This window comes from Colobus angolensis, unplaced genomic scaffold (genome assembly GCF_000951035.1).
Source record: "Colobus angolensis palliatus isolate OR3802 unplaced genomic scaffold, Cang.pa_1.0 Scaffold36, whole genome shotgun sequence".
Taxonomy (NCBI): Eukaryota; Metazoa; Chordata; class Mammalia; order Primates; family Cercopithecidae; genus Colobus; species Colobus angolensis.
The window spans coordinates 5,114,099-5,127,513 of NW_012116932.1; the positions used below are offsets into that span (position 1 = coordinate 5,114,099).

The 13,415-nt window shown below is 52.7% G+C and overlaps 1 protein-coding gene across 6 annotated transcripts in view; it reads left to right on the forward strand.

The window, feature by feature from the left end:
• Positions 1 to 8,843: 8,843 nt before the first annotated feature.
• SCN5A (sodium channel, voltage gated, type V alpha subunit) overlaps positions 8,844 to 13,415 on the forward strand; it is an 84,959-nt gene continuing 80,387 nt past the window's right edge. For all 6 annotated transcript variants that reach the window (XM_011953307.1, XM_011953309.1, XM_011953304.1 and 3 more), the window contains exons 1-2: positions 8,844 to 9,165; positions 11,774 to 11,892. In XM_011953307.1, coding sequence (XP_011808697.1) covers positions 8,893 to 9,165; positions 11,774 to 11,892 — 392 coding nt within the window. In that variant the 5' untranslated portion in view covers positions 8,844 to 8,892. The remainder of the gene's footprint in view (positions 9,166 to 11,773; positions 11,893 to 13,415) is intronic.

Here is a 13,415-nt window from a genome sequence, read left to right on the forward strand (position 1 = left end):
AAAGAGACTTAGAATGCTGATTGCTGTCTCGGGCACCTGTGTGCCATGAGGGTGTTTCCTGGGCCACATGTGGGCACCTTTCTGACCTGATTATGTGTACCATGTGGGTGTACACAGAGATGGTCTGGTGTCTGGGGTGGGATGCCCTTGGGTGACTGAGCTGGCTCTCCAACTCTGGGTCTCTGTGGTTTCAGGGTATTAGACCATCCAGGTCCCCACCCTGCTGCCTTGGCTGACAGCGAAGTGCCACTCAGCATATTCTAGATCCCCTGTGGATGGACCTGGGCATGTGTAAAGGGACTGACAAAGAAGACTCGGGCCTGGGGGAGGTGGATGCCCTGTACCCTGTGGAGGGGGTATCTGAACGATCTGGGCCTTTTGCAGTTCCCCTGGCCTGACACTCAGACACTGATGAACAGTTGATGGGTTGAATAAGCTGTTGCCAAGCCCCCCACCCCCATCCTTACTGTGGGGAAGGGCTATGAAGAAAAAATCAGGGCCGCCCGCCTTTCAGGGAAGAGAGTGGCTACCCCTAGGCCAGTTTGTCCTTGGGAGGTGGGCTAAATTCAGGGCTCAGGCGGAAGGGCCCTCAGCTCCCACCTCTGGAGGAGGACCCGGTCTTAGGGACCCCCATTTCATTTCATCCCTGCCGGGGGAATCACTTCAGCAGAGCAGCAGAGCTAAAGCGGGTAGGGTTTTCCTGTCAGCTGAATTAGCCTCGGTTTCAGCCTGGGTGTTGGAATAAATGAGATGCAAATGTATGTAAATGAGGGCATTCCCCGGCTTCAGGGTGGGTGTGTTCTCCTCCACCTCCGGGAGGGATGGGGATGATTCTGAAGGACTTAGCAAGATCGCTGGAGGCAGAGATTAAGAGTAGAGAAGGACAGGCTCCTCAGACTCCCATCTCCCCCAGAACTGGGCTCCAGACTGGACAGGGTTAATGCCTATGCAGCCTCAAAGGAGCGGAGCCTGTGGGGAGCTGGTTAGCTGAGGCCCCGTGCAAGGACGGACCAATGTGCCTTTGATCTGGGAGCAAGGACCTGAAAGCACAGGCCACCAGCACCAGCTGGCACCCCCACCGAGCCTTTGTCCAAGCTGTTAGCCCGGGAGAGCCGAGACTGTGCAGATAATTGCCTGGGCAGGAGGGATGGTCTGAAACTTACTGTTGATCCCTCCTACTTACATCCCCCACCATCCCAACCTGTGACTTGAGCCTCCACAACCACCCACAGCCACTGCCAGAAACCAGGATGGCCACTTTCTGGTCTGCGGAGGACAATGTTCTTTCAATTCTTCCCTACGGTCCCAGCCCCCGAGCTCCAGCCCCACCCATCACTTATCTCCCCCAGAGACTAGCCTGAGGTTCAGCCCCAAAGCAGGTAAAAGTCTTTTTTTTATTTTATTTTATTTTTTTTTTGAGATGGAGTCTCACTCTGTCACCCAAGCTAGAGTGCAGTGCAGTGGTGCAATCTCCGCTCACTGCAACCTCCGCCTCCCGGGTTCAAGCGATTCTCCTGCCTTAGCCTCCCGAATAGCTGGGATTACAGGCGCCTGCCACCACGCCCAGCTAATTTTTTGTATTTTTAGTAGAGACAGGGTTTCACCGTGTTGGCCAGGCTGGTCTCGAACTCCTGACCTCAGGTGATCCACCCGCCCTGGCCTCCCAAAGTGCTGGAATTACAGGCATGAGCCACTGTGCCTGGCCTCAGGTAGAATTTTTTAAGGGCTTAGGGCCTGGTGGCTGGAACTTGATGTCGGTGCCATCCAATAGAAATATGAGTCACAAATGCAAGCCACATTTGCAATTTTAAATTTCCTAATAACCATATTTTTAAACCAAAAAAAGTGAAATTAAACTTGAACACATTTTATTTAATCCAGTATAACACTATCAAATATTATCTGTTTAACCTGTAATCAGTATTAAAAATTATTAACGGAATAGTCAACATTCCTTATTGTACTAAGCCTGCAAAATGGATGTGACTTTACAATAGCACAACTCAGTCCACAGTGGCACTTGGTCACCACATGCAGTGAATGAGTGGCCGCCCTGTTGTTGGACAGTGCTTGAGCTGGAGAGAAAAACTGCTAGGGAATCGGTTCTGCCAGGAAAACTGCTGACTCTTTGGGCATGGGCAGAAATCGGCTAGGTCTCCCTGGGAGCATCTGGGCTGCATAGAGGGAGAACCAGGCCCAGATGAGGCTGACAGGACTGACTTTTAGCCTTGAAGTGGGGGTCACAGACCCAGTCCAGGCAGATGGGCCATAGGCAAGCCATGAACCTTTATCCAACTCTCTGCATGCAGAGGTAGGAGGCAATGTGGTGCAATGGGTAGGCTCACAGGCCTGGCTTCAGACAGACTGAGGCTCACTTCATCTGTCCTAGAGTCAGATTTCCCGTCTGTAAAACGAGGCTAATAACCCCCGTCTTTCTAGGATTGTTGCAAGGATGAAGTAAGGTGATCCACCAACAGTACTAAGTGCAGTGCAGGGCACAGAATGAGCATGTGATGCTGCTGGGGCGGTCCTTAGTCCAGTGCCTGGGGTTGGAAAAACTGAGGTCTAGAAAGGGGACTGCGTCACAGTGTGAGTGTGTATCCAGGCAATAGGAAGGTTAATCTCACACTCCCTCATTCTTTCATTCCTTCATTCACCAGCCCCTACTTTGGGAGACCAGGACAAAAGTCCAGGGGAGAGACAGGCATGCAAGTAAACTAATCCATCCTGTGCTGAGGTAGGGATGGGAATTCAAGTGTGCCAGGAATACAGAGAGGAGGAAAAGAGCCCAGGCAGGGAGGGCTGGTGTGGGCAACAAGGAGGCCTTCTGAGGTGGATCTCTCATAAGAGTAAAATAATAACAATAACCACAGTAGCAACTAAATTCATTTGGCACTTTCTGTGTGCCAAGCATGTACAAATATCAATACATTTATGTTTCACAGCAGCCCTGTGAAATAGATATTATTATTAACCCCATTTTACAAATGGAAAAACTGAGGTAGAGAAACATCAATTAATCTGCCCAAAGACACAAGACAAATGCATGGCCAGGACCCAGATTCACTCAGGTGAGCTGACTTCCAAGCACAGCCCTAACCACTTCCTTATCCCTAGAAATAGGAAATCTTCAAGAGGGTGAGGTGGGAGGCCAGAGGGGGAGGCAGAGGTGGATGCCAGGCCTGGTTCTCTGGCTCAGGGCATTTCCTCGTTGCCAGTGTCAGCAAGTCTGGGTGAATTTCCTTGCCAGCCACCACAGACTCTCTTTACTGATGACTCTTCCTCATCCCACCATTATCCCTTGTTGATTTGGGATCCATCACTTTGGGAAGAAAAGTATTCTGTGTAGTCATTTTTAGGACCGTGTACACAATGGGTGCTGATTAAATGTTCACTGAATCATTCAATTAATAAAATGAGTCTGTGAGGTGTTGATGGGTTGACATGTTCTCAAGGAAGAAATGCAGTTGCCTTACAAGAAGGGCTAGAAGTTCTGATCTCCCAGCAAGGAAGCCTGGAGTGAGCGAGGTTCCTAGCTGTCGTCTCCCCATTTGGAGGCCAGTGGATGACTGGGGTGAAGTTACAGCTTGTCAAGCTACATCTAGTCCCATTCTCCTGTCCCTGGTGTTGCCAGTCCAGGAGCATCCAGACTCGTCTTTGGAGGGTTTCCAGTCAGCCAGGGTAGAGAACAGGGGCCCTGTGCTCGTTTGTGGAGTGTGATCAGAGTATGATCAGGGAGTCCTGACCTCCACCTTTGGGGAGTGAGCTCCTGTTTTGAGGGCACCCACACCCTTTTCCTGAGCCTCTTCTTTAGCACTGAGGGGCAGGCAGAAGGGGAGTGCCCTGTGGCCGGGCAAAGCTGCACTGTGTTCTGGGGTTGGTGAGACTGCAAACCCTAGGTACTGGCTGCTCCAGCCCGAGGTCACCCCAACTGCAGGGCAGGAGAGAGGAGCACAGAGTGGAGGAATCCCACAGAGATTTTCTAGGAAGCCTGGGAACCACTTCCACACAATGCTTTGCATAAATTTACGTGGCAAAGAATATTCTTTGCATGCTGTGTTCCAGAGGCTCCGATTCCAAGGAGACCAAAATGCCAGATGTGACTCAGGAGGTTGAAGTGTGCTTTCCTTTGGGATCAGGGAGGGGAGTGAAGAGGGAGGGGCTGCAGGAAAGGGAAGGCTCCCCAGGGTGAGCAGCTACCCTGGTTTGTCCAGGACTGGGGGTGTCCCAAGGTGCAGAAATTTTACTGCCAAAATGAGGAAAGTCCCATGTAAACCGGGACAAGTAGTTCACCGCACATCCATCTCCCACCTCAAACAGTGCCTACAGCTGCACTCTACCTGCCTGACTGTTGTGTCCATGTCATAGCAGTGGCACCATTGCTGATTGAGCATCAGCTGTGTGCCTTTGCATTCAGAAAACCCTCCTTCAGGAAAGCCAGTTGAGAAAACAGTGCAGGGGGGTCTAGTTTCTGGTGTGAACAGTTAATATTCTCCCTGTGCAGCATCTCTACCTTGATGTGAATACACATACTACAGGCCCTGTCAGTAACCAGCAGAGGCCAGGAAGGGGCCAGAGCTGGGTGAGGAGGCACACAGGAACGAGTCAGTTTGGGTGGGTGGGCAGTCAGGAGAGGTATCCTGGAGGAGGTGGAGTGGGGAAGAGAGCAGGAGATGACTCTGGCGTCACTCAGGGCACACAGAATGTTGGAGAATGTCTAAATCTAGGAGCAGGGGGCTGCATGTGTGGGATAGAAGGATAGAGGGGGGCACTGCCATGGTCCAAGCAGGGGCAAGGAGGCCTGTGCCAGGGCAGTGATGTTGGGTGAGGGTTGGGAGCTTGTGGCCAGTGCCAGAAGAAAGGGTGCCAGGAGGAGCCAGTCTGGAAAGGAAGATTCACAGTCTGCTCCCATCATGAGCTCTCATGAACCTTCCAAATGCAGGGAGGGATGCATCCAGTTCCAGAAGCTGATGAACCTGGGGCAGGATGGAGTTGGGGGTGGGACTCTAGAGTGAAGCCCAAAGGACAGGGAAGCCTGGCCCAGGAAGAGTGCATAGCCGGACGGAGCAGTCCCAGCCTGATGAGCTGCAGTAGGGCTGGTGCAGATGGCCAAGCTGATGCATATGGAGCAGCTGTCCTGGGGGGTGAAGAATCATGAGGTGCTGGCATCTAGGGGATGAGCGACTGTGGTCTTACAATCAAGCCAGGTCCAGCTTCCCCAAACGCTGGGGCTATGTGAGACCAAGACCAGGGGCCTCTGCTTACCTATTTTCCCCTGCAACCTTCCACAGCCAGGGAATGGGTTCTGAAATCTGCAGGCCTGACATCCTAGGCCTGAGAGGTGTGGCTGAACCTGAGCACAGAGCATCCTCAGACCACCCCTGAGCCCTCTTCACCCTGGCAGCACCGGAAACCCTGCAGCCGGGACTCAGCCAGGCTTGGCCACAGCAGGGCGTGGGCCCTGAGCTGCTAAGGGAAGGGCAGGGCCAGAGCCAGGTGCAGGTGGCTGGAGAACAAGGGAGAAAGCGGATCCCACCCGCCCACCGGGAGCTGCCTGGGGGCCCCAGAGACAAAGGACACTCTTGGTAGGTTTACTTTGGAACACGAGGCTACCCAGCTGCTACAGAAGAGAGCTTCATCTGGAATCTGGTTTCAGCAGCTCCCCTGGACAGCCTATACCCCTCCCAGGCCAGGGCCCCGAGGGGGTGGATGCTCTGCTGGACATCAGCCGGGATAGGATCCTCCTTAGGACCTAGGGCTTCTTCGCCAGGCCTTGGATGGAGAAGACTGGAGAGGTTATGGAAGTGCTTGGACATAGGACATCTGCCTCTCTCGTCTTCGTCCATCCCACAGGGCCACCGCAAGGCTCAGAATGGAATTTCTCGGGTCCAAGGGTGGGGCAGACTGGGCTCCCAGTCCACACCTGGAAATGACACAAAGTCCTGGTACGTCAGAGCCAGAGGCCAGGGGAGCGGCTGAAACCACTCATGATAAGAGCATCATAGAATCCCAGACAGGACGTGGAGGCTCGCCTCATCCTTCTTTACAGACGAGAAGCTAAGGTGCAGAGGAGGGGACCCCGCGGTCAACATCTGAGCAAGGACCAAGCCAGGGTCTTAACCTTTCTCTACCAGTTGAATGAAGCCCATCTCAGAAGCACATATTTTGAGACAAAATAAAACACATAGGATTAAAAAGGAAACCACCTATATTGAAATACAGCTATCAGAACACAGAAACCAATGTTTGATAGAGTAGTATATGTCTTTATTCATGTTTTAAATATTAAGATCTAGCAGCAAATCTAAGTGCTGTAATTTTGAAGTCGTGGTGAGTATTAATGTTATTTGAGAGGCCAGCAGCAGCTGTAACACGACAGGGAAGCATCTGCCGTTTCTTTTGGCCACCATTTCTGCTTTGTTGCCTACATTCACAACTGAAGGAAATGCTAAATTTGAATGAGAGGTTAATGAGAAGGAGATGTGATTTCTCCCCTAAATCTCTCCACCACCCCTTCACAGCGTCTGTTAAGAAGGGCCCCCTGAACTATTCATACATAGACAGGCAAAACGAATCTATGCCATTAGCAGCGAGGAGAGTGGTTCCCTGGGCAAAGGAGGGTGTTCAGTGACTGGAGGGCAGCCTAAGTCTGAGAGACTAGGAGCATTTTATCTCTTTGTCTGGGTGCTGGTTACCAGGTGTGTTCTGTTTGTGGAAATTCATCCATCTGTACACTTATGTGCATGTAACTGCGTGAATCCTTTATTTAATACGAATTAAAAACACACCTTTACTGGAACAGACGTACGTGCAGGTGTCAGCTTGCACCCGCACAGGCGCACTCTCTCTCTCACACACACAAACCCTTGCCAGTGTGTACCAGTGAGCCTCTGCAGATCCATGGGCGTGCATGTGTCCCCACAACCCTTGCAGGCATATGGACACAGATGGATACAGTGAGACAGAGAACACTATTTTTAGGAAGTAAGTCTAAGCAAAAGAGGTGGCTTCCCAATTTATGGAACTGATTGCTCATAGCGGAGAGGGTTGCCCTGTAAGAAGCTGCTGTCATCCAGACTGTGTGTGTGTGTTTTTTTTTTTAATTTTTAAAATAAAAAGACAAATGAGTTTTATTGTTTCTGTAAAAATAATGCAAGCTCATTTTAAAGAATTCAAGCAGTGAAGACAAGTATAAAGAAAATAGTTTAAAATTAACCCAAATTTCCATAAGCTAAGAAAAAGAAGTCCTCACTCATGCGTTGATGAGTGTTACGGATGTCTGTCTGTTCACACAAAGATGGAAGGGAGGCAGGGAAATGCTTTTATAGAGTGGAAACCTACTCCCTCACTTGCTATTTTTAACAAAGATGTTCCTTTAACTTTACTTGAATGAAACAAGAAAAAGACACAGAGTGGCTCTTAAAGTGCGAGTCCTGGGACCTCTGTCCTGCCTCCCTTCACAAATTTCAATCCACACTTCCCCAGGGACCAGAGGCGCCCCTTTGTGGTCTGAGTGTGTTGTGTTTGCTCACCGTTTACCTGTCTCTTGGCCAGGTGCCTGCTTCACAGCAATCCAGGGCTCAAGGCTGCGGCCCCAAAGTCCAGACCCTTTGGCGGCCATGTGCAGGGGTTGGTATGGCAGCAGCTCGTTGGGGTCATTGGTGACGTGTTTTGCAGGAGTAAGATCAAGGCAAAGCTGACCCTTGCGAGGGAAAAGGATTTTGTTCTGGCAGAGATGTCCAACAGGTGTCCACCGTGCCCTCTTGAACGGGTGCCCACCATTCCCCGGTTTGATGTGGTCATTAGCGATACAGCCTCCCGGCTTGGTGTCACAGTCAGGAGCTGTTCTGACCACATCCTGTTTTGGTGGGGCCGTTGGGACTGCATTCTTCTGCCTCGGTGTCATAGGCAGAGTGTGTTCACACCAGGTTCTGGATTGTTTGAGGCCACCAGGGGCCACATTCTCCCGGTTTGGCGTCACATGCATGTGCTGCCTGGATGTCCTCGCTGATGAGTGGTCACCGTTTTCCGGTTCTGCTGTCACTTAGGATCAGCATTCATTTGTTCACATTTGGGAGGAGGGGAGCAAGGAGCAGTGTGAGGAGCCAGAGATACTCCATGAGCTCTTCCCTTTTTTTTTTTTTTTGCAATATGATTCAATTTATTGCTAGAATTTTATTTGGTTATTACAAAATCTGTAAGCATGTATGTATTTTTAAAAGGGATGGGGGAGATGGAAGGCAGAGTTACCTAAAGTTCAAGTTACCTAAAGTGCCAGGCTAATTTCAACCTTTCCAAGGAAGGGAAATAGCTCAGATGGGCAAGGGAGGCATTGCCCATGTTTTGAGCCAGATTGTTTTGGAAGGTTTCTGCCCCCTGGGGATTTCCTTGGGAGCCTCTCTGCAGGGGCTTCACCACAGCTGTGTACACCAGGGTGCCAACGTCCGGGTGACAACTCCAAGCTGAGAAATGTCTCAAGTGATGACAACTAAGAAACCAAAAGATGCAAGTGTTTCCTGTTGTGTGGAATGGGGCAAAAAGAAGGTGCTTGGATGACACAGTCACTCTTGCCTGCTTGAATTCAGACATGCTTGTTAGGAGGGGAAAGAGGAGGTGACCCTGCTGCCTGTCCCCATGTGTGCCCCATAGCCTGGGGGGCTTTGGGTTTACCCAGGCCAGTGTTGCCCAGGTGTGCCTGTGGAGTTGTTGGCATCCTGGGGTCTGGAGCCTCTCTGCAAATGGTGTCCCTCCCTCCATCAGCACAGCCACCCCCAGGAGGTCTGCCCACCCTGCCCTCTGTCCCTGGCCATAGCATCAGGCCCATTGTCTGTGTCTTCCAGCTTCCCCGCAGGCAACGTGAGGAGAGCCTGTGCCCAGAAGCAGGATGAGAAGATGGCAAACTTCCTATTACCTCGGGGCACCAGCAGCTTCCGCAGGTTCACACGGGAGTCCCTGGCAGCCATCGAGAAGCGCATGGCGGAGAAGCAAGCCCGCGGCTCGACCACCTTGCAGCAGAGCCGAGAGGGGCTGCCTGAGGGGGAGGCTCCCCGGCCCCAGCTGGACCTGCAGGCCTCCAAAAAGCTGCCAGATCTCTATGGCAATCCACCCCGAGAGCTCATCGGAGAGCCCCTGGAGGACCTGGACCCCTTCTATAGCACCCAAAAGGTGACTACCACCCACCTCCAGCCCTGCCTACCCTTCTGTGCGACTCCCTTGTCAATGGAGCAGAGAGGAAAGAGGGCCTGGCCTCCATATGGGGCTCTGTTTAGGGTGGCTCACCAGGCTTTGAGGGAATGAGTCACTGGTGATCTATATTCCAATCACCTTAATTTTGGAATTCGGGAATAAAAGACAGGAATTATGCAGCCTGAGATGCTGGTTTGGTGTCATGAAGAAGAGAGGGTAGCCTCAGGGAAAACATGCCTCCTGTGACTACCTTCTTCGGGAATTACCTGTGGTTAGATTTTCACTCCTGAAGGACTCCTCCCCGTTGTGTGGTGTGTGTGTGAATTGGAGTCAAGCCCTGAGTTCTGGCCTGCATTTGGGCCCTGCCTGTGTTTGGGCCACAAAGCATAGCATGTGGTCCCTTCTCCCTACTGGGGAGAGTATGTAGTCCCCACACCCACGAACTATGCATGGCTATGCTGACGGGCTCAGGCCACAGCCACGGCAGCAGTTCCCTGAGCTTTGAGGGCTGGCAACGGGACCAGGAAGGCCAGTGGAAAATCTGAGAGGGATGGAGAGGGCAGTGATCACTGGGGATTTTTGGAGGAGGGTGGTGTGTGACATTCTGCCATTGTCCCTTCTGATCATAGGGAAGGGAAGTGGCTTTTGTCTACTAGGGCAGGGAGACTCAGGCTTCCTCCTAGCATGGCTCTGACCCAAGAGGTAACTGCCCCTGTCTGAATCCCCTGCCCTGGCCTCCCTCCTCCAGATCCCAGGCCCCAGTTTGTGCCCCAGCCCTGCACCCGACCACATACAGAACTCCTGCAGAGGCTTGGTCTCCAAGCTGCCCATGCTTCTGGGCCTTACTTCCAGAGGAAGGTGGATTTGAATTTGGGGGAGGTCTTTTTCCCAGAAGGCTGAGTACAAGGAAGACAGTGGCCAGGCACAGTACTGCAGTCAGCACCAGGCTGAGGAAGCTCGTGGGGGTCAGATAGGGCTGGTGTGGCCAGTGCAAGAATGTGACTGCAAGGGTGTGTGACTGTGGTTTAAGACCAAGCGCCTGGGGATGAGCCTGGGGTGCATCTTTGGGTGTGCATGCGTGCATTGGATACGTGAGTGGGTGTGTGTGTGAAGTAAAAGCCCACCCAGTCCACATAAACAGGTGGGGGAGGAGGCCTAGAACTTGGTCCTGCTCCCAAGCCCCCAGCTGAACTTTCCCTTGGTACGAGTGACTCCAGTGGAGTCCAGGCAAGGTTGGGGCCGCAGCTGGGGTCAGAGTGAGGCTGGAAGCTGGGCTTAGTCAAGGTGGGCGGGCCTAGGTCATGGTTGGTGAGAGATAGAAGTAGGAATTGGGGTTGGGGTTAAGGCCACAGCTGGTAGTAAGTCAAGGTTATGGGGAGAGGATGAGTGGCAATTAGGCTGAAGTTAGCTGGGACAGGCAGGCTCCACGGCAGGTGGACCCGACTGAGATTGAGGTCAAGACTGGGCTGGGCTTTTGGCGGCTGGTGGCAGCTGAGCATGTGAGGGGTCAGGGGCACCATCTCTTCTGGCCTTGGGTCTGGGAATGCTTGAACAGCAGCTCCAGGGATGATCCCAGTCTCTCATTTTCTGTTTCCACTTGCTGATCCCTGGCCACACTACCTGCAGCCTCACAAGGCAATGGAGGCACCACAGCAGAACTTTTGGTCCTAATCTATCCAGTCAGCTTGTCTCTCCAGACCAGATTAGGTAGAACCTTGTCCCAACAGCTCATTCGGCAGGCCAGTGGACTCACTGCCTTGCCCATGGGTGGAGGTGAGGGAGGTCTCAGGGGAATGTCAGGTGGTGATATTCCCCTAGACCTCTGTGAGGCCACAGAGCTGTGACCACCACACACCGGGGCAGGTGGGGAGGCACCGCTGTCCTCAAGGGCTGCTTGGGCACCTGATGTGCACATGTCTCAGCATTCAGCTCTCGTTGTCCGCTCCTGTGCCCCATTGTGCTGTGTAGAAAGGATCTTCCAGAAGCTCAGGGAGGGGTTGCATTGCTGTTCATGATCCCCTGGAGGGAGGCAGTAGGCTGTGTCCTGTGAGATGGGGCTGACATTTGTCCTGGACTCCAGGAGACAGGATCCCAAGAAAAGCTCTCGGGGGACTGCTTCTGCATTTTCCTTTTCTCTTCTACTCACGCATAAGTCCTCCCTGCTGACCCAGCTTCCCTATCATGTCCTCCCTCCCAGTGGGCCTGGCGGGGACCCCACGCAGGGTGAGGAGGGGTCAGCTAAGGGAGAAGGGGAGGGAGGAGGCATCCCCAGGTCTGCTGAGCCTCTGCTGTGACAACAGCTGGGCAAGGACTAGAAAAGGTCCCTTCTTTTTGTGACTATAATTTTGAAACTAAATCTCAACCAAACTGACATGCCCCTGAGACCTCCCTCACCTCCACCCATAAGCCAGGCAGTGAGTCCACTGACCTGCCAAACGTGCTGGCAGCCTCCCCTCCCCGTCTCCTCCCTCAGTCCTTCTCCTCCTCCTCCCACCCCACCCCTCAGCCACAGTCCAAGGGCTCTGAGTCAAAAGCTGCCCCCAAAAGCCTTTCTACACAAGGGCCTAATGCTACTGTCTGTCCCCAGACTTTCATCGTACTGAATAAAGGCAAGACCATCTTCCGGTTCAGTGCCACCAACGCCTTGTATGTCCTCAGTCCCTTCCACCCCATCCGGAGAGCGGCTGTGAAGATTCTGGTTCACTCATATCCTTTGCAGTTAATACCTGCTGAGTACCCCCTGGGAGCCCACACTGGGGATGTGCACGGGGTGCTGCCCCCACCCCACCTCCATTCTAGTTTAGGAGAGTGGTGCTGATTCCCTGCTGGTCCTAAGACAAACACATGGTCATGACCTGGGAGCTGGTTGGAAATGAAAAACCTCTGACCCTCCTCCAGACCTTCCAAGTCAGCATCTGCATTTGCATTTGATCCCCAGGAGATTCTTGGGCACATGAAAGTTTGAGAAACCCTCTTCTGATTCTTCAGGAGAACATTCTAGAAGCTAAGCTATTAAGGATCCCAGAATAAATGGCATCTGTCAGGCTCTGATATGGGATCCAAATGTCCCTTCCCACCACACCCCCTTGGGCCATCCTTCTCCCCACCCACTTGCAGGAACCTTCAAGCAGGTCAACAGAACTCAGCCAAGGAAAAACCATTTCCCAATAAAGAGGCCTCCAGTTTATTCACATGTGGGCATCTTTCGAGGGCGGCAACACTTGCTTTTTGATTAGGCGTTGACAAAATGTTTGCAGTTTCAGAGTATCTCAAAGAACTCTGGTTAACATTAAATTACATAAACCACAGCTGAAAAAAGCTCCAGCCTGCAGAGGAGAGCCATTGGAGTGATGCAGCATAATGAGGGACTTACCGGGCTTGGGCCTGAGAGGAGCATCATTTGGGCAGCACACGGCATGGGGCGCCAGCACCTAATCACTCTGTTTTCTGGACTTCAGAGAAGGGGCCCCATAGATGGAGCCTTCCGGGAGGGCAGTGCCAGCTGCAGAGTCAGAGGCGTGAGTGTTTCACTGCGAGGGCCTGGGCAGGCCTGCCTTTGGCCAGTGGCAACCGGGGTGAGTGCACACGTGCAGGTGGCCCTGCTGTTCATCTAAGTGATGCTGCTAGGCTCAGCAGTGCGACTGACTGTGGGTCTAGGGGGCTGGCCCCACAGAGCTCCCCAAGGTCCCCTTCAGCCCCCTCTCTGAATGGACTTCTTTGAGGCCAAGACAAAGACTTCACTCACTAATCTCCAGCCAAGGTAGGAGGCATCAGGATTACAGATACCTAGTGAGTGACTAAGTAACTGGGACTGAGGCTGGCAGGTCAGGAGCTTTTCCTGTTGGGGCAGGGATGGGGGATGCTCCTCCTGTGGCTCCACTTTCTTCCTACCTGTTCCCAGTGCCTGATCCTGACCCCAGGGGTTCATTGGAGGGGCATGCATGGCAGGTGGTGTCTGCATGCAGATGTGCAGTAAAATGCATGCTTGCTTCCAACCACTGTCTGCTCTCCTCCAGCCCACCCTTGCCTTCCTGGTGGGGTTCCTGAGACAACCCCACATGCAAACCATGGCTGTGGCATGAGCAAGGTGGGAGGCAGACACTGTGGAGAGGGACCATATGTAGCGGGCAGCCTGCCATTCACAGCTGCATCTTATTCTGTGGGGCAAGTGTGGGCAAATGTGTAGATTTCATCTTGAGCCATCCTGAGTTCCCTGTAGGTGTCAGACT